Genomic DNA, 18,824 nt, shown 5'->3' on the forward strand with positions numbered 1-18,824 from the left:
GCTTTTTTCAGGCATTTGGTGCGGTCTGTAAGCCAAAGAAAATAGACATGAGTGTATTCTCTTCATACTTGTTTTGAATGTATTTTCATCACCCTGAGTCTGTAAGATTCAAGGCACTGTTAAATTCTAGTATTTTGTCTAAGGCTCTGGAGAAAGCAAAAGAAGCTGGAAGGCAGGAAAGAGAATTGCTGAGACAACGTGAACAAATCGCTCCTCCAGAAAGTATCAACTTAGACCTCACTTACACAGTAAGTGCTTAGAAACCTTCAGTGACTGAAATGTTGCTAAAAAACCACCTGAGGAGAAATGTCCGTGTTTCCTGAAGTGTATGTGTGACTTCCCACGCAGTCTCAAATGCCAGAGAAACCATGGAGTCTGCATTAGGAGGAGAAGAATTTCCATGAATATATATTTCATTTATTTATTCACATGTAAAACCTGCATATCAAAATGCAGCAGATGCAGACCCTGTATTTCAGAAATAAATAGCATAGAGAGTCTAATATGCCAAAAGGAGAAAACAAAACAGGAAAGATAAGGTGCTGCCTTTAAATTGAACCATAAAGTGACTGAGGATGTGTTACATTAAATAGGATATAATAATATTTCTGAATCTTAAAGCAGGTATCTAGATTTACACTCTGGTGTTCAAATAATAAACTCTTTTTTCTAAAAAAAAAAGCATGCAACATTCATAAAACTGCTTGGAAGACATTTAAATTCATACTCCAAGTAGTGCTGTAGAGACAATTATTAACAATTAATATATTGAATTAGGCAGACCTGGTAATTTATTTTGCAATAAAGGTCAGAGTAAAGCTGTGGAAAAAATGCAGAGCAATTTTACCTGACACCAACAGAACTTCTGTTGCGAAACAGCTGTTTGGAAAAATTTTCCCCTTCTAAACTGAGTGACCATGGGCATTAGGACCATTTTCCACATGCTGGGAGTCATAAATTACACACAGCTTCTGAGAATTATCCTGTATGAATTTTTATTAATAACCTTGCATTGTAATACTGTGTTTACTTAGGTCTAAGGCCCATGTGGCATAACTTTGGATGCTAGTAATTTATGTACAAAAATAAAAGAATTCTCTATAATAAGTAGCTTTTAAATTTGTTTCCTTTGTTCTTGCAAATTGATATAGAGGAACATTAAAGATGAGAGGCTTACAAGTGGTAAAGACAGTAGTTCCAAGGTAAAATTAACTTGGAATCTGAAATTCCAATTTTTTATAGGTTCTGCTCAATCTGGCCAGTCAGTATGTTGCTAATGAAATGTATGCTGAAGCTCTGACTACTTACCAAGTTATAGTGAAGAATAAGATGTTCAGCAATGGAGGTAGGTTGTATCCCAAAGTGGATTAAAACTGACAGTCAGGAATTCAGAGTGAGGACTGCATCTGCATGGTGCTGATACTCAGAGAACTTAGCCCTCATGTCTGCCACTCAGAGCGGATGACAGATATTCATAATCTGACTTGGAGAGCCAAACCACATTAAATTGTACTGATTCATGAAGTCTTTTCTTTCCACAGACTAAGTTAAACATAAAGACAAATACTCATTTTCTCATGTCACACATGCTATATGGCCTTCTCTATTACTGTTTTTTTCTCTTTTGACTTGGCCTTTCCCTCCTGAAAGCTTCTTTTAGTATTTTGCATATCTCTGAGACTCCTGCTGTGTTTTTTTCAGAGATGCTTATTGCAGTTTCTTCCTGGAGAGCACTATAAATAATCTCCACTTCATCCCTCAATTCAAAACCAGAATATATCTTACATAGTTCTATTCTAGGTTTCATCACTACTTCATCTCTCTCATCTTCTCTTGAGTTAAACTCAAAGAAGGCAGTTCTGTGCAGTGCAGCTTTAAAGGGACATTGCTATCCTGTAGTGCAGACAAATTTATTAAGGTAGTGTTCTACTCTGTCTCTTTGAAACACTTTTAAAATGTTGTAACTCATTGACTCCTTTTGATAGGTATACTGAAGGTAAATATGGGAAATATTTACTTAAAACAACGGCATTATTCCAAAGCTATCAAATTCTACCGTATGGCTCTAGACCAGATGACTAGTTCCCACAAACAGATGAGGTGAGTTTCTTCTAGGGGGCATGCTTATGAAGTACAAATTTTGAATACAGTGTGATTTAGTAGTTAAAAATATAACCTAAACCTGATTTCTTACTTAGGATAAAAATAATGGAAAATATTGGAGTTGCATTTATTAAAACTGGCCAATACGTTGATGCCATTTCTTCATTTGAAGAAATAATGAACATATCCCCAAACCTGAAGGCAGGCTTCAACCTGATCCTATGTTACTTTGCTATTGGAAATGGTGAGCAAATGAAGAAAGCCTTCAAAAACCTCATCGAAGTTCCCTTGGAAGTGGATTATGAAGACAAATACATTTCTTTAAATGTAAGTTTGAAAAAATTAAACTGTGTCTTTATATAGTAAATTAGGAGAAAGAAGGAGAGATACTGAATGCTTGGACTATACTGAATATGGAAATTGATGTGTATTTAAGTATTTGAAATAACTTTTTAACCACCATGATTTAGTGTGGCAGTAGTGCTCAGATGTGTAAAATAATGAGAGAATGTTGTAATCTCTATTTCCTCAAAAGAGATGATGTACATGAAACCCACACCACAAGATTGTCATCGTAATGATTTTCTTGAAATTCATTTGGGCTTACATAGCTCACTAACTGCTTTACCATCTTCATTTATATAAAATTTTAATAAAATATTTATAAGGTAAAATAAAGGAGCTAAATAATAAGTGGGTTAATGCAAGTTTCCTCAAGTGAGTGTTAATAAAACTTGTAAATATTGTAGTGTTATTTTACAGAAGAAAACTGTAGTGACATTTACAGATGTTTATTTTAGTTTATTAGACTTTGCTGGAAACTGGACTTCCTTTGACTTTCCATGATGCTGAAGAGAGGAAAAAATAGTTAATAGGTTTAGGGTCACTCTTAGAAAAATCCTCTGTAGAAAGATCAAAGCTTTTATCTTCTAGCAGTCTTTTTTTCGGTGATGCAAACCTTTCAGTTCTAAATATCAAATACATAACTAATCTTCAAACTGTCTGCAGCTTAACAGTAGCTGTTGTTTCCTATTGTCATAGCATAAGGAAATAAAATTTAACATACAAAGCATACAGATGTTTTTATTGATATATATATATATTAATACATTTTATATAATTTCTTATATTAGAAATTATATAAGAGTAAGGATCATTTAGCCTTTGGGTTAATTGACTATGTAGGATCATTCATTGGAAGAAAGCCTTGAGACTGCAGAATTTATTTCTAAGGGTAGGCAAGCTATGGTTTTAACAGACATTACACATTCTCTATTTTTTAAATAAAGAGGTCAGAGAAAAGATTACAGTTTCCTTCTGGTCTTTATTTTGCATATATCTGTTATCTGTCCCAAATAAACAAGGAAGGGGTGGATACCTAACATACATAATTTCTTAACATACATATTTCTTAACATAACATGCATAATTTCTTTTAGAGCTAACAGATGTGTGATAGAAACCATAAGATGATCATACAAGTTATTGTAACAAGGAGGCAGCACAAGTCCTCATCTGCTGAATACCACAGCAGTTCAGCAAATGCTTATTTTTAAGCATGAGAATATTGTCACTGTGATCTGCAGCCTTTCTGGTCTGATACACATGACATGAACTACATCTGTTAACAACCTTAATGTGAGCTTTGACAACACACATAAGCAGAAAAACAATATTGAAGTAGTTGTAATGCCAAATTTCTGAGTATACAGTTAGAAAAGTACTTTGAACTGAAGCTAGCTTTTACAAATGTAGAAAGTAAGTGACATTATAGACTATTTATTTTACATCAATTTGTGTTTGCAATCATATTGTCTATAAAATAAGTAAAATGTTTGTATGCTGGTATAATTTGCATTTGTTTTGTCCCCCTCCAGGATGATCTACATACAAATCTACTGATTGAAGCCATTAAAAATGACAGTTTGAGTCAAATAGAACGTGAGAGGTAATGGTGGATTCTGTTCTTTCTTGACTGTGGTGCCTTGAATTTTAGCTCCAAGAAGGATTATGTGTCTTGTCACCTGTCCACAGCTCTTGTTACAAAAGTGTATTTGACTCAAACAGTTCTTAGGAAAGAACATGCTCAGAAAAACCAGTTGGATCACTCAGTTCAGTGTACTGCCCTAAAGTTGAGTATCTACCCCAAATGTTACAGGGTACATTGCTTAAAACTTGCAGTGTTTGAGATTTTTAAAAAATACAATTAGTGTGACAATTAATGTGCAGTGAAAGGAAAACAGAAAAAACTAAGAGCTTAATCACAATACAGGGGAACAGTGCTAACAGAGAACTGGTGGCCTTGACTTCTGAGATTTGTACTGAGTGCAGGAAGAAGCCAGAACACATTTTGGTTTGTTTTTTTTTCCTATACATGTTTTTGAAATGATGATATAGAATTGTATGCAGATCTAGAGTCATTTGGGTTGGAAAGGGCTGCAGAGATTATCTGGTTCCAGCCTCCCTGCCATGGGCAGGGACACTTTCCACTAGATGAGGTTGCTCAGAGCCCCATCCAACCTGGCCTTGAGCACTTCCAGGAATGGGACATCCACAGCTCCTCTGGGCAGCCTGTTCCAGTGCCTCACCACCCTGACAGTGAAGAATTTATTTCATATTTTGTGTTGTATTTTTGTGGGTTTTTTCCTTTAGGAAATCCTTGGCAGAGGAATACATCATGACAGCTGCTAAACTCATTGCACCAGCAATTGAGACATCTTTTGCAGTAGGCTATGACTGGTAAGAGTCAAGTGGGGCTTCTTTTTGTCTAAGCTGTGTTAACTCTTGTGCTGGTTATGAAACCAGTTCAGAGGTGGAAGCAGCCTGGAAAACACAGTTCTCTGTGCATCTCAAACAGCAATCAGGCTATTTTCAGTTTGCCTCCTAACACAACAAAGCATTAGAGTGTGTTCTGTCTTAAAAAGTAATTTATCATTGAAAGTCAACTCTTAATTACACATTTTGCAGTGTTCTCAACCCACACATAAAGTTCAATTGAATTTGAAAATTCCATTTCAAAATTGAAGAGCTTTTAAAAGTTTCAGCAGACAAATGCTGTATGGAAGGCAGTGACTGCTAGTCTTTATGTTGGGGATGGCATAATGAAGACTTGCAGTGCTTAAGAATTTTGATCACTCCATAGAGCCATTATATAAAATACTGGAATATAAATTTTAAGAAAGATTTGTTTGAATTTCATTTATGAACCTAATGTTTTTAAATATAAACTTAATCTACCATTCCTTAAAACGCTTACGTAGGTGTACACAGTGATAGGCTGCTGACACAGTTCATCATTTGAACTTTATTTTTCAATGTAGCATAGCTTTTGCTTTCTGTGATATTTTCTACAGCAGAATACTCTTTTCTTTAAAACAAATTCAGTTAGACACACTTCCTATGACAGTATAAAAATTAATAGCGTAAGTTTTCCAAAATTTATTTTTAGTTTTGAATTATAAGGGCTTACTTTGATATTTTTTTAATAGCATTGGAAAAGAATATGTATGCAAATGAATGTTTTGTATTGCAGGCACAATATTACAAACATATATTATTAGTGTTTGGGTAATGAATAATGTTTGATGGCAAAAGAAGACTGTCCTTTACCTGGGGATTATGGCCCATTAGAATTATTCTCAAATTTTGCAGCTCCTATAATTATAATTCACTAGGAAAACTATTTATACTAACAGGAAACAGTCTCTCACATAGACATGTATTGTCTGCTTGAGTCCACAAGGTGGTGTTTGATGGTTTAATAATAATTATAATCTTATAATTTCCTACTTCTGCCATTCTGAATGATCAGGATTCAAATAATATGTCTTGTGAAAAAATAGGTTATTTCTTTCTAATCTGTTAGCATTAGCAAGTCAGATTTTTTTGCTCTGTGTCTTGTATTTTGTTCAGAAAAACCAGAAAAAGTTGTCAGATACTCAGTTTTCTTAGTGCTATCCACAGAATACTTGTCATGGAGTAACACATTCTCAGATGTTTCTGGCTAATTGAACAGCTTTTGCTGAGATTTGTGGAATTGTTTTTTGGATATCAGGGCAGATTTACTCTTTGTTATTTTAAACTGAGGTATTCAAGCCCAAAGAAGAAGTTTAACTGGCAGCTTGAGCTTAGTTTTTCTGATTATTATCTTTATTATGGGTCCTCTGAGTATTAAATGTACTTTCCATGAAATTCATTTTATTTAGAGAAATAAAGTGGGGACAAATACTCTTTGGAGTTCATAACTTCTTACTTAAAATGTGACATATTTTTGGGACTATTCTGTCATATTTCATAAAGAACAGTTGGATGGTTAGATCTCATTGCATTTTATGGTTAAAAGATGTTACAACTGACAGGTGAAAATGCTTTTTTGATGTTGCAAAGACATCTGTAATAAAAGAAGAAATTACCAATTTTTATTACAACTTTTTCTCTAACTTAAAAGGCTTTTGTCTAAAGACTGTCCATGTGCCAAACCAATTATAACAGCAGGCAGTTTGTTGAATTAAACTTCTGTTGGCAAAATAGCCAGTTATTAAAAGGAAAGAGGTGGCTTTCCACCAGTTAAAAAATAGTGGAAGGTGTTAAGGAAGCATCCCACAAGTTGTTCATTTACTGTGCCTCTTTTCCAAATGTTTGAGAGAACAGGATATGCATACAATAAATAAAGGTCTTGCTTAAATGATCAGGCAGCTGAAAGCAGATCACACCAAACCATGGAAGGTGGTGGCTGTGAGTGAGCATCCAAACTGTCTGCTGCCTTCTGCTCTGCACTCTTTTTGCAGAAAACCCTAAGCCACAACCTACTGGGGAATGGCCAGAAAGAGACTTATTATTATGACTTGATTAGTGTTATGATGTAGCTCAGGGACACAGTCTGCAGTCTCTGGCATTGTTCACTAGTATTTTTATAGATTAGGTAATACATGCATCAGGAGAAGAAATTTGAAAAAACACATTATAACTACATTATAGAATGTAGCCAAAGAAAATGGCTTGAAAAATAATTTTTGTCAGTTTTTGACATCAAATATTGCTCAGTGATAGAAAATAGAGTGATATTTAGACAGCTGACTCAAAAGAAACAAGAGTTAGCAGAGATACTGTAATTAGGGTAGGTTATAGGACTGTAATATTCTTACAGGTATTTTTAATCAGAGTGCTCTTTGCCACTGTGAAGAAAGATTACCTAAGAAAACTCACTTTGGAAAGCAAATTATCTGAAAAAAATGTAACTTGGAGGTATTTGCATAGATGCATTTTGTTCATGGCTTGCTTTCTGTTGCAGGTGTGTTGATGCAGTGAAAGCTTCCCACTATGTAGAATTAGCCAATGATCTGGAAATAAATAAAGCCACTACTTACTTGAGGCAACAGAATTTTAACCAGGTATAGTAACTTCTCACATTAGTACTTTTCAATACTGTACTTGCCCTTTAGTACTTTGCAATACTGTATATACCTTTGTTAGCCACAGTTTGTTTTTTTTTTTTTTTGCAAGAGAAAGTGTGATCTATGCAAATAACAATTATTTTGATGCTGATCAGTAAAATAACTTTATAAAAAACACTGGCAAGAGACAAATTTTATCTAAATGAAATTTCTGCCATGGAAGTTAGAGTGAATAAAGTGCATTTCAAAATCAAAACACCCAAGTGTAGTTTTCTTCACTAGGTGTCCCAGCTGTCATTGCAGTTAATGGAACTCAGGTCAGTACAGTCAATAGAGCCTAGAAAGCCTTTGCTAATCAGCCTGGGGGTGTTTTCATTAATATGAGCTGAATCTTTCTCTCAATTAGGTTGACTATAGTACCAGAATACATGCAGCTGCACCTGCTTTGTATAGTTACTGTTTATGCTCTGGTATTCTTGCAGCTCCCCACGTGCTACAGCATTCTCTAAAATACTATAAATTGTCCTTATACTTTAGTTGGCTCTTCTGTCATTCCATTACATACAGGGCTTGGTTTGGAATAGGAGTAGTTAGAAAAAAAGCTTCATCTGAGCAAAACCAAACTTGGATATGTGACAGGATTTGACGTGTTTTCTTTTAAAATGCACTGGCTGGTACATTCAGTGATAGGAATGCTTCATAAATAAGAAGGAATAGAGCAATCCCCAGCTGTGCCTGAGTGGCAAGAATTAGAGTAGATCATATACAGCAAAATTAGAGCTGGAGCTGTGGATACCTGTTATCTTCTAAGGTCATTCATATACCCACATCTTGGAGGGATGCACACAGGGCCACATGCTTAACTTCAGCCTGCTTTTACTTCTCATATTTAAGCTTTTCTGGTTTCCTGAGCAGCTCTTGCTCTCCCTGTCTGCCTTGTCCTCTTCTCCTTCCCTGTAGATACAGCAAGAGAGTTATCCTGTATTATTCTGCATGTCTAAGTATTGTGGTTTAACCCCAGCTGGTACCTAAACCCCACACAGTCACTCACCCACTCCCTGCCCTGCTAGGATGGAGGATAGAATCAGAAGAGTAGAAGGGAGAAAACTCATGGGCTAAGATAAAGACAGGGTGATTGGTAAAACAAAAGCTGTGCACACAGGCAGAACCAAGGAATTCATTCAGCATGGGCAGGCAGGTGTGTTCAGCCGTCCCCAGGAGAGCAGTGCTCCACCATGCATAATGGTGACTTGGGGAGACAAGCAGCATTGCTTAAATATCCCCTCTTCCTCCTTCTTGCCTCACCTTTATATGGCACCTCCACCTGGGAGGTCTGGGACCTCCCTTTGATCAGCTGGGGCCAACTGTTGTGCCTGTGTCCTGTCCCAATTCCTTGTGCACCCCCAGTCCACTCACTGGTGGAATGGGGTGAGGGGCAGAAAAGGCCTTGGCTTTGTGTGAGCCCTGCTTAGCTAAACGTGTGTTATCAACAGTTTTCAGCATAAACCCAAACCAGAGTCCCTTAAAGTTTTTATGGAAAGAATTAACTATCCCAGCCAAAACCAACACATTGAAACCCTTTCTGAGATCAGGAAGCAGTTTGAGAGTTTGCAAAGATTTGGGAAAATCTGGTAGCTTTACTGATACAAACTTTACTGGTACAAACCCTTTTGAAGGGTGAGAATGTTACAGGTAGGTAAAAAGTCCGATGATCTCGAGAATTTATTGTCTCAAGGGTAATTTTTTGTGATTTCCAGTTAGGGTTCAGTATAGGTCTTATGATCTCAAGAATCTATTGTTTCAATGGTAATTTTTTGTTATTTCCAGTTAGGGTTCAGTATAGGTTCAAAAAACTAAAATCAGTTCTCAGAGATAAAATGAGGTACAGAGATTGTTGGTGTTTTGTGAAGTACTTCAATGGAGGGAGAGGGAAGTCTGTTGGAAGTTAGGAGTAAGGGGAGAAGAACCTTTTTACTTGGATTATGTGACAGAAGACCTTTAACCTGCACTGGAACCACTGAACAGTAGAGTGGGGCTGCAAAGTGGTGATGGCAGAGCATCTTTATATTTGTTTTGTTCTAATAAAACTGCAGCTGACATTTACATTCATCCTGCCTGTCTGTTGTTCATATACTTCCTAACTCACCAACTGCTCAACACACATTTGGCTGAATAACAAGAATGGAAACTTTTTTAAATACTCAGTTCCAAGGCTGAAGTTTTATTGCATCTTTAAAAAAAAACACAAAAAACCAAACTGAAATAGATTTCTCCTGTTATAACAATGAGCTGTATGTGTTCATCATAATGAATATATTATTTTAAAACAGTCCTTGCAATTAAAATATAAAATAAAATTCAAAGGAAAATTACCACATTATGTTTAGTTGTGTGTATAAAATACTTTGATTTTTTTTTAATATCAAAGAAAAACTTTGAAAATTAATTTAAAAACAAAATTCTGCACGTTCACCATGCATCTTCTTAACATCTCTGCACACCCTGCTGGACTCAGACAAACTGCTTTGAAGTTTAACTTCTATAACCAAATAATTTAGATACACTGGAAGCAGCTCACAAAGAATAGTTTGGACAGTATGTGTTTTGATTGTTGAACCTAAGTAATTGTTATTGTTGGGATTGAAAAGTTAGAATTTCTTTAGAAATCTTTAAATGTAACTGATGATGCAGTGCTACCTTACAAGGACGTAAGGAATATTGCCTATGGATTTTCATCCTCATAATTGGGGGCTCATCCTAAGACTCATAATTGCTGAAATGGAGACCCACAACATAATTTACCAGTAAATAAATTGAGTTCAGAATTGTGTGAACTTTTTGTTACACGTGAAAAGGGCATTTCTGTCAGGTCTTTATCATCCAAGGTGCCATTTAGCAGTATAAGCAAAGGTAAATAAATCAGATACAATGAGAAATGGATTTTCAGAAAGTAACTTTGAGTGTAAAGCTCTAAATGATCCAAAAGTTAATTCCATGAAGAAGCAAATCTTTGCTTAAGAGTACCTCAGATATAGTGGTGTTACATCTGGAAATATTTGGGATTATTCCCTTCTTAGAGAAAATCATAAATATATATATATAAAAAGTTTGAAAGTATAGTTACAAGTCTTACATTTCTGAGACCACAAAATCTAGAGCCTAACTTTTGTAATGCTTTTCTTGATTGAAATTGGTATATTCTTAAAGAATTTTCTATTAGATGAATATTAAGATCATTAATAGTTCATAGTTCTTGGGTAGTTGACTGAATCTGTGAGCTACATTTAGCTGTATATATTTTGTCATTTTGCACATCATTAATACAGTTACAGTTTTTGTGTAGAGTAACTGTGAAAACTCTGTATGACAGACAATTAAAACTTCTCTTTATGTTTGTTTTGGCATTTGACATACAGTATCATGCCTTTGATATGTAAACAGCAGCCTGAAAAGATTTCAGGCAAAGGAGGAAGGAAACTTTTGACTTGCTAATGTTGATGGTTAAATTGTGGTTGCCACATCTGTGTTGTAATAGATGATGGAACTGGGCTCACTGTGATATTCTAACAGCTTATGTTGTTAATATAAATATTTAGCATAAGGGAGATAGGTTTGTTTAATAATTTAGTCTGCAGTTACAAATGTGTTCCATAGTCAATGAAAAGAAAAAGCTGCCTTTTATATCAGAGGGATTTTTGTAGTTTATTTGCTATAAATATGCTCCTTTTTTTGTCTATAAACATGTTTATTTTGAAATTTATGAAATTTAGTTTTCATGTTCAAGTTTAACAAAAAAATCTTCTGGCCTCAAGTTTCACATTTGAGTACTTCCTAAATTTAGACAGTTGTCATCTCCTTATTACACAAAACAAAGGCACATTGAAATCCAGTCCTAGCCTGTGGTGTGTATTTTTTTATATAGTGTGTTATTTTTTAGATTTTTGATAAAGGTTTTATGTCAATTCTTGGGTTTTTACTTAAAGAACTAGAAAAATAGGCATGAGAATTTTCATTAGTTGACTAGATTAAAAGCAAATCATCTAACACTGCATTTTGTACATACAGAATTGTCAGATACTTGTAGTTCACAGTAGCCTTATCTAATCTAAATTTTGGATAGGTAATAAATAGCCAATATTATTGAAATATTGTGATGAAAATTAATATTGTATAAATATAGATACAATGTTGTGTGTACATGCTCAGAAGTGTGTGTTACAAGCTCTAGTAATTATCATGTATGTGAGCCTATCTGTTGATAATTTCAGCTGTTTGTTACTCTGAAGTTTGTTCGCTTTCTGAAAGGATTTTGGAATAAGTTCACTTCAGTGTGAAATAAGTTGTTTCCAAATTATTTCTAGGCACTGGAGACTTTGAAAATGTTTGAAAAAAAAGATAGCCGAGTAAAGAGTGCAGCTGCAACAAACCTTTCATTCCTTTATTATTTGGTAAGTGTTTGCTTCAACAAAACCAGTTAAGAACTGTGGCTTATGTAGCAGGCTCTGTATTTTTGTAGCAATTTCTGTGTCTGCCTAAATAATCTCTGCAAACAAGAGATTCTCTTGAGATACTCTACTACCTTAGAGTAGTTATGCTGGAACACCATTGGGAATTTGGATGAAGTCCCTTTGTATACTGTTGATGGGAAGCAGAGTGAGATTGAGCCCCAGGCCACAGGAACATGCTTGCAGTTGGATTTGTGCAGAAGCTCAGTGGCTGGATTTAAAACATTGGCCCTGGGAACCCCAGCTGAACTTCAGAAACACGTGAAATAGGTAGCTTAGGCAGGTCTGTTTGTCTATGAAGTTCGTAGGGCATGGATGTTTTAAATTTATTTTTTAGTAAATGCTACTTTATTGCAACAGAGAAAGCTTGCAGACTGAATGGGACAGAGTGGCAACTTGAAAGAGATGATCTTCCTTATGCAAATAAATAAGAACTATTTTAGGATGGAGTAATGGGGTTGTTTTCCATCCTCAATCCCCTGAAATTCCTGGAAGAAGCCACAGCTGCAAGAAAGTTACTTGACAAGTGACTAATACAATGTTTGTTTTGTTCATGTAGGGGAATGAATTGGAACAAGCAACTAACTATGCAGATTTAGCAGTAAATTCTGATAGGTACAATCCATCAGCTCTAACTAACAAAGGAAATACTGTTTTTGCAAATGGAGACTGTGAAAAAGCAGCTGAATTTTATAAGGAAGCTCTCAGGAATGATTCCTTATGCACTGAAGCACTTTACAACCTTGGTAAGTCACAGATGCTATTGTGATTTAGCTTTTGACTGAAGGTAACACTAGTGTTTCTGAGAATCTGTCTTTGAAAGTTTTCTTGTAGAAATATGTGTGAATTATTATTATTTTATCAAGTTCTTGGTCTTTGATTGGGTTCATGTTCCTTGTGTTTATCAGTTTGGTAGGTCGTGCTGGCTGATAACAGTTCTGTGCATGGCTCTCACAAATAGAGAGTCCTTTAAAGTCAAGGCAGGTACACTGCCTCCAAGTACTGTGCTTCTATTTTGCTTTTCTTGGTTATCCTTTCAGTTAATATTCTGAAATAATCTGTTTCTCATTATATTAATACTGTAACCTTTATTTTTTAGGTTTAGCTTACAAGAAGTTAAACAGGATAGATGAAGCTTTGGATTGTTTTCTGAAACTCCATGCAATCCTTCCCAATAGTGCCCAAGTCCTTTACCAGCTAGCAAACATGTATCTTTTTCTGAGTTATTATAAGGAATACTGGTTTTAGTAAACTCATTTAATCTGAAATACGTGTTTCAGTCATGTCAAGGCAATTTAAAAATTTACTATGGTGTCCATTATAGTAAGAATGATTTATTATCTGATGTTTGTGAGAAAAATGACACCAGAACTTAATCCTTATTGAATATTTCCAGTGAAGCAAGTGAAGAACATTAAGACTGCTCACATTGCAGGGATTAGATTTACACTCAGTATTAAATTGTGTCATGGAATATTTAAACTGCTGCTGTTTTTGCTATGAAAATAATATGGCAGATGTAAGCACAATTAAGTAAAATATTTAAGAAAAAAATCATACAGGTAATAAATGTGAAGTTCTGCTCTGAAAGCTGTTTTCAGATTAGTTAGTGTATGTGTAAGAAGATAATTGTCTCCCAGCACTGCAGAAGCTCAACAGATTGAAAAGCTGAGGGAAGAGATTGGCATTGCACATCACCTGTGATACCCTAAACTATGAGCTTCTTTAACAGTGCTTCTGAGGGTGTCCAAACTGTAAAAAAATCCTCCCCAAGGCAGAACAGATGCCAGCTGATGTACTACACTTTTAAGAAGAGTCTAAGTAATAAAAATATATTCTAGTCAGTAAAATAAAAAGCTCCAAACATACAAAAGGGCTCTGATCTCTATTGCATGTAAAGCCCCTTTATAGCAGCACAAATGGCCCAACAGCTCTGTGTCCATCTGGGGAAGAGCTTCTCTGCTCCACTGCTATGTAAAACTGCTTTCCACCAATTCTCACAAGCTTCTTCAGTGTCAGGTAGGATGCAGTAGAAACTGAAAAAACAGGTTGGGCAGTAACTCCTGCTGACACTGCCAGAGCTCTGAGCCATTGTGCCATTCAGGAGGGAAGAGCACACTGCAGGCTGAGTTACAGCTAAAATTGCTGTTCTCTGGACCAGAATAGTCTGGACTGTGCTCCTTAGACATACAGCAGAAAAACCTCCTGCTGGCAAAAGGCTGTTCTTGGAATAGCAGTTTTACCTAATCACTTTAGAACAAAATGCTGCTGGTACAGAAACTTGCCAGGTTGTAAAGGCTGCAAATAAATGGCCTGGCTCTCACACTTTGTTCATATAAATGAGGAAGTCCAAGTCAAATTAGTGTCAGAGAGAGAGAGGACAAGTGAGCCCGAGTTCGGTTAAGTCCGACATGGTTCTCAGGTGAAAGAGCAGACAAAGTCTCTAAATACTTTTCTTCTTCTAGCATAAGAAAATTATTTCTGATACAAATGAAATTATGAAAACAGTGTGGAAAAAAGAGTCGTATTTCCACACTACAGTGACTGGTGTAGTGTTCAGCATATGGATTGCATTAGGTAAAGTATTAGGGATTTCTAAATCAAACTACCATTGGCATCAGTCCTTGACTGAGGAAAACTCAGATACCAGATCATGGAAGATCCCAATCAAGCCATAGAGTGGCTGCTGCAGTTGATCAGTGTAGTACCAACTGATCCACATGTACTTTCAAAGCTAGGGAATTTATATGATACTGAAGGTGATAAATCCCAGGCTTTTCATTATTACTGTGAGGTAATTTTGCTTTTTCAATACACTTTGTCCTAAGTAAAGAAAATTTTGCCATAGGTTCCTTTATGAAATTAATAATTGATTAATTTAAACCTTATAAAATGTCATCCAAAAAGAGGATAAAAAAGAGATACTGGGGGAGAGTTAACAAAATCTGATTTTTGTAGTCAGATCCTAAGGGAATACATAGGGTATGTTTCCATGTGGATATTGGCCTCAGACTTTCAATTTTTTTAATGTAGTCATTGTTTACACTGACCTGCAATAATGTTAATTTAAAATATAGCCTGGGACAAAATAAAATCGGTATATAATAGAAGTCATTTTAGAGGTGTGTAATGTGACTGAGTTGATTGGAAGCTGTGTCTGTATAATATGGAGATACATATAGATTGTGGTTTGTTTATGCTTGGAAGTTTTTATATATATTCTAACAGTATAGCTATACATTATGTATACACAGTTGCCTAAAGATAGGCAGCTTGTTTCATTTCAAACCAGCTGTACTACTGTCCACATATTCTAACAGTATAGCTATACATTATGTATACACAGTTGCCTAAAGATAGGCAGCTTGTTTCATTTCAAACCAGCTGTACTACTGTCCACAGTTTGTAGAGATTCTTCTGCGTTAGAAATGAGAATAAGACAGAAGTGTCTGGTGCAATCCAAGAGTTCTCTTTCTTTATCTGTGCAAAGTGGGGATGGCCAAGTCTGTGTTGCAATCTGAATTACCAGTTGACTTGTTCTTGAGGATAATTTTGTTGCCTATTTCAAAGGGAATTTCTAAAAAGCTGAAAATGCTATTCATGTAGTTATGTACAGAAAGGAATTCTTTGGGGTGAGTTTTCCAGCAGACTGATGTGAATGAGGAATTGTACACTTATTAGTTAGCATTGTTTAATGTTTTAGGTAAGTTATTCATGTATAGATGTGATTTCAGTAAACGTTTTTGCTGTTGCAAGCTATTTAAAATAGTATTTCAAATAAGGCTAGATGGAAAATGTGACAGGCTCATCTTGGATAACTTCTAAAAAGCATTCTGCAATTAGGAAACTTAGCATGCTTTCTTCCCCCCCCCCCCCCCCCCACCACCAGGATCACTTCGTGTAGCACACTACTTCCATTCATTTATATTACATGTTTTGGGCATCTGGAGAATTAAATACTTGAGTAAGATATTCCAGAAGCAACATAAAGATGTTGTTTATCACTAAAGTTGTGTGGTTTTTCACCTTTCCTATTTTGTCAGTCGTACCGGTATTTCCCTTCCAACATTGAGGTCATTGAGTGGCTTGGAGCGTATTACATTGACACCCAGTTCTGTGAAAAAGCCATTGAGTACTTTGAAAGGGCAGCACTTATCCTGTAAGTAGTTATTATTTTATGCCTACTCTGATTTCTGATTAGATACCCATCAGAATACCTAGAGGTAAACCAGCTGGATACCTTTAATACTATAAACCAACAGCAGGGTTCAGAATATTTGTGATATTTTTTAATTTTCTCGACTTTCTGCTCATTTACAATGTGTTTTTGCTCTTACTGTGCATTTTCAGTGTTAAATAAAATCCTCCATTGGGCCCAAGAGAGGGTTAGCTATTAGAACCTATTTTTCTCTAGTATCTGCAATTAAACATAACTATGAAGTGGAGAACAGTTCTCCAAAGCCACCAAGACATCTTTCTCTGTCTTCATGTGAAATATTTCCTTTCTATTGTTTTGTTATGCGGTGAGGATTTGGTGGTTCAGATTACTGTGTGTTTTGGCTGATCTTACTGCATTTCCTCTTTTCACATGACTTCTACTTCCATCAAATAAAGCATGTAAGTAAGCAAAAATGTGCAGTGCTGTACTACCAGTAATCAGTGAAAATAAATTGACAATCAGTGAAAATAAATTGAGGCTAAACTGATCCTGACTAAGATATTTGAATTATGCTGAGTTTAGTTCAACAACTTAATTGCTGAAATTGTTCTTTAGCAGAATATGATGCACTTAAGTAAGTATATAGGTCACATACTTTATTTTAGTTCAGAAAGAGACCTCACTACAGAATGGTTTATAAATAAAATTTGGTCAAATTTAAATTTGTAATCCAGAGTTCAAAGCAAATTCTAAGAACATCCACAGTCTTTTTATCTGGGAACAAATATATGTCTATAGGTTCATGAAGAATTTTGTGTTAATAGACGAACAAAAATTCATTCCAAATAAGTGTGAATTTCTTTATTTTGTGTTTTAGGAAAACTATGAAAAGTTATGCAAAACTCTGTTATGGCTTCTCTTGTGATGGTCTAAAATTTGACATTCTTTTTGTTCTTGAATCTTAATGACATGTATGTACAAAACACCATACGAACAAAAAATTCATTCAGTATAATTCAAGGAGAAGTGATTCTGCATATAGGTTGTAAGAAGTTCAGTAAAAAATCCTAACTCTGGCTTTGAGATGCTTGGGTGAGAGTAGACCTTAATTACAGATGAGAAAATCTAAGGTTAAATTAAGAATTAAAAATGAAAAAAAATAGAGAAAAATAGACTTCACTCAAATGGTGATTTATTTATAAAGAAATAGAGAAGTACTTTAGACAAAAATGCACAGGAGAGCTGACAGAAATCACAGTTCACACGTTTGCCAGCATTCTTTTCCCTACAAATACCGGCCACCTTAAAAAATCATTTTAGTCAAGCTATGAGATTTCATATGCTGGCATTCTCAGCCTTCTTAGAAAATTTGGAAAGAAACAGCTGAGAATAAGAGGAATTATTTCACAATCTTGTTTTGGCAAAGATTTAAATATTTTGTGCTTCATGTCGCAGTTGCTCCATGCATTAAGTATGTGGATTGTAAAGTACTTATGAAGAATTGGCATATTAAATTCTTCAACATTACTTGTAATTTATCTGTAATACAGAAAAATGTTTTCTTTATGAGGAGATTTTTAATTGTACATAAGACAGCATAAATATTTTGCTGTTTATTTGGTATTAAAAATAGAGACTAGATATGCTAATTGGTAAATATGAATGTAAATATAAATTGCTACTAACTTTAAATAAAGTTGAAAATTTTGAAATTATATCCTTATTTTAGCTGTCAACAGCATTTTAAAATTTTATTGTTTAATGCATTCAGTATTTTAATCACAATAACTACTTTTTAAATTGCATTCTAAGATAACTTGTTAGACAATGAATTGGGAAACAGTTTTTCACTATTTTATTTTTCCTAGCACACTGAAGTCTATCCTTAATAAAAGGGCTTAGTGTAGTTAGTACTTGATGCCGACAATTTATTCTCTCTAGAGTTTTCATACTGAACTGAGTAATAAATTCTATTACGGTGTGTGTTTGGCTGCCTTTGTTTGCAGGAGACACATTCAGCTGAAGGTAAAAAGGTGCAACATTTGTATTTCATGAACTTGCTTGGCAACTACCAGGCAAACAGATTGCTTAGAGTTAAAAATGGCCTGTGCTATGATTAGAGAGGAAAACTGAAGAGGATAAGTACAAAACTATTCTGAAAATATTAACTGACAGTCCCTTTTGGATATGCTACTATTCAATTGTAAGCCACTTGTGCAACATTCTTTGGCTTATAGAGGATGCTTACACTGTTAACATGAAAATTTCCTAATTTTCACATTGTCTGGGTAAAAATGATGAAAGAGTCCAACAGTTTTATTGCACATGCTCAAGCATCCCAAATATTTTCTCTGACCATACTGTCACCATTATGTGCTAAAAAGAGAAGGACAGGCAGCAGCTAGGACATCAAGGTGATAGCACAGAGGTGGAACCAGAGTTCAAAGCTGTGAGTAGGGACTGTGTTTCCTGGCAGGAATCCCTTGGGCATGTGTGGGACCCTAGTGATGGGACCTCCTCAGAGTACAATTTAGCATTTTGTTCCTCCCCCATTGCACGGTTCTGTATCTCTGACAAAGATTAGTGGTTCACATGTCAGGTCTACTAATTGTGTGAATCATGAACCTGAGGAAAAACTCTAGCATGGGACTGAAAATGTGACAG

The 18,824-nt window shown here is 35.3% G+C and overlaps 1 protein-coding gene across 6 annotated transcripts in view; it reads left to right on the forward strand.

Moving 5' to 3' along the window:
• IFT88 (intraflagellar transport 88) overlaps positions 1 to 18,824 on the forward strand; it is a 126,806-nt gene that overhangs the window by 89,610 nt on the left and 18,372 nt on the right. For all 6 annotated transcript variants that reach the window (XR_001332359.2, XM_074535227.1, XM_074535226.1 and 3 more), the window contains 12 exons: positions 144 to 248; positions 1,243 to 1,345; positions 1,986 to 2,100; positions 2,199 to 2,430; positions 3,981 to 4,051; positions 4,756 to 4,842; positions 7,394 to 7,493; positions 11,858 to 11,944; positions 12,561 to 12,747; positions 13,101 to 13,209; positions 14,645 to 14,795; positions 16,045 to 16,160. Coding sequence is in view for 5 of the 6 variants with exons in the window: in XM_074535227.1 (XP_074391328.1) it covers positions 144 to 248; positions 1,243 to 1,345; positions 1,986 to 2,100; positions 2,199 to 2,430; positions 3,981 to 4,051; positions 4,756 to 4,842; positions 7,394 to 7,493; positions 11,858 to 11,944; positions 12,561 to 12,747; positions 13,101 to 13,209; positions 14,645 to 14,795; positions 16,045 to 16,160 (1,463 nt within the window). In the remaining variant the exon portion in view is untranslated. The remainder of the gene's footprint in view (positions 1 to 143; positions 249 to 1,242; positions 1,346 to 1,985; positions 2,101 to 2,198; positions 2,431 to 3,980; positions 4,052 to 4,755; positions 4,843 to 7,393; positions 7,494 to 11,857; positions 11,945 to 12,560; positions 12,748 to 13,100; positions 13,210 to 14,644; positions 14,796 to 16,044; positions 16,161 to 18,824) is intronic.

This window comes from Zonotrichia albicollis, chromosome 2, assembly GCF_047830755.1.
Source record: "Zonotrichia albicollis isolate bZonAlb1 chromosome 2, bZonAlb1.hap1, whole genome shotgun sequence".
NCBI lineage: Eukaryota > Metazoa > Chordata > Aves > Passeriformes > Passerellidae > Zonotrichia > Zonotrichia albicollis.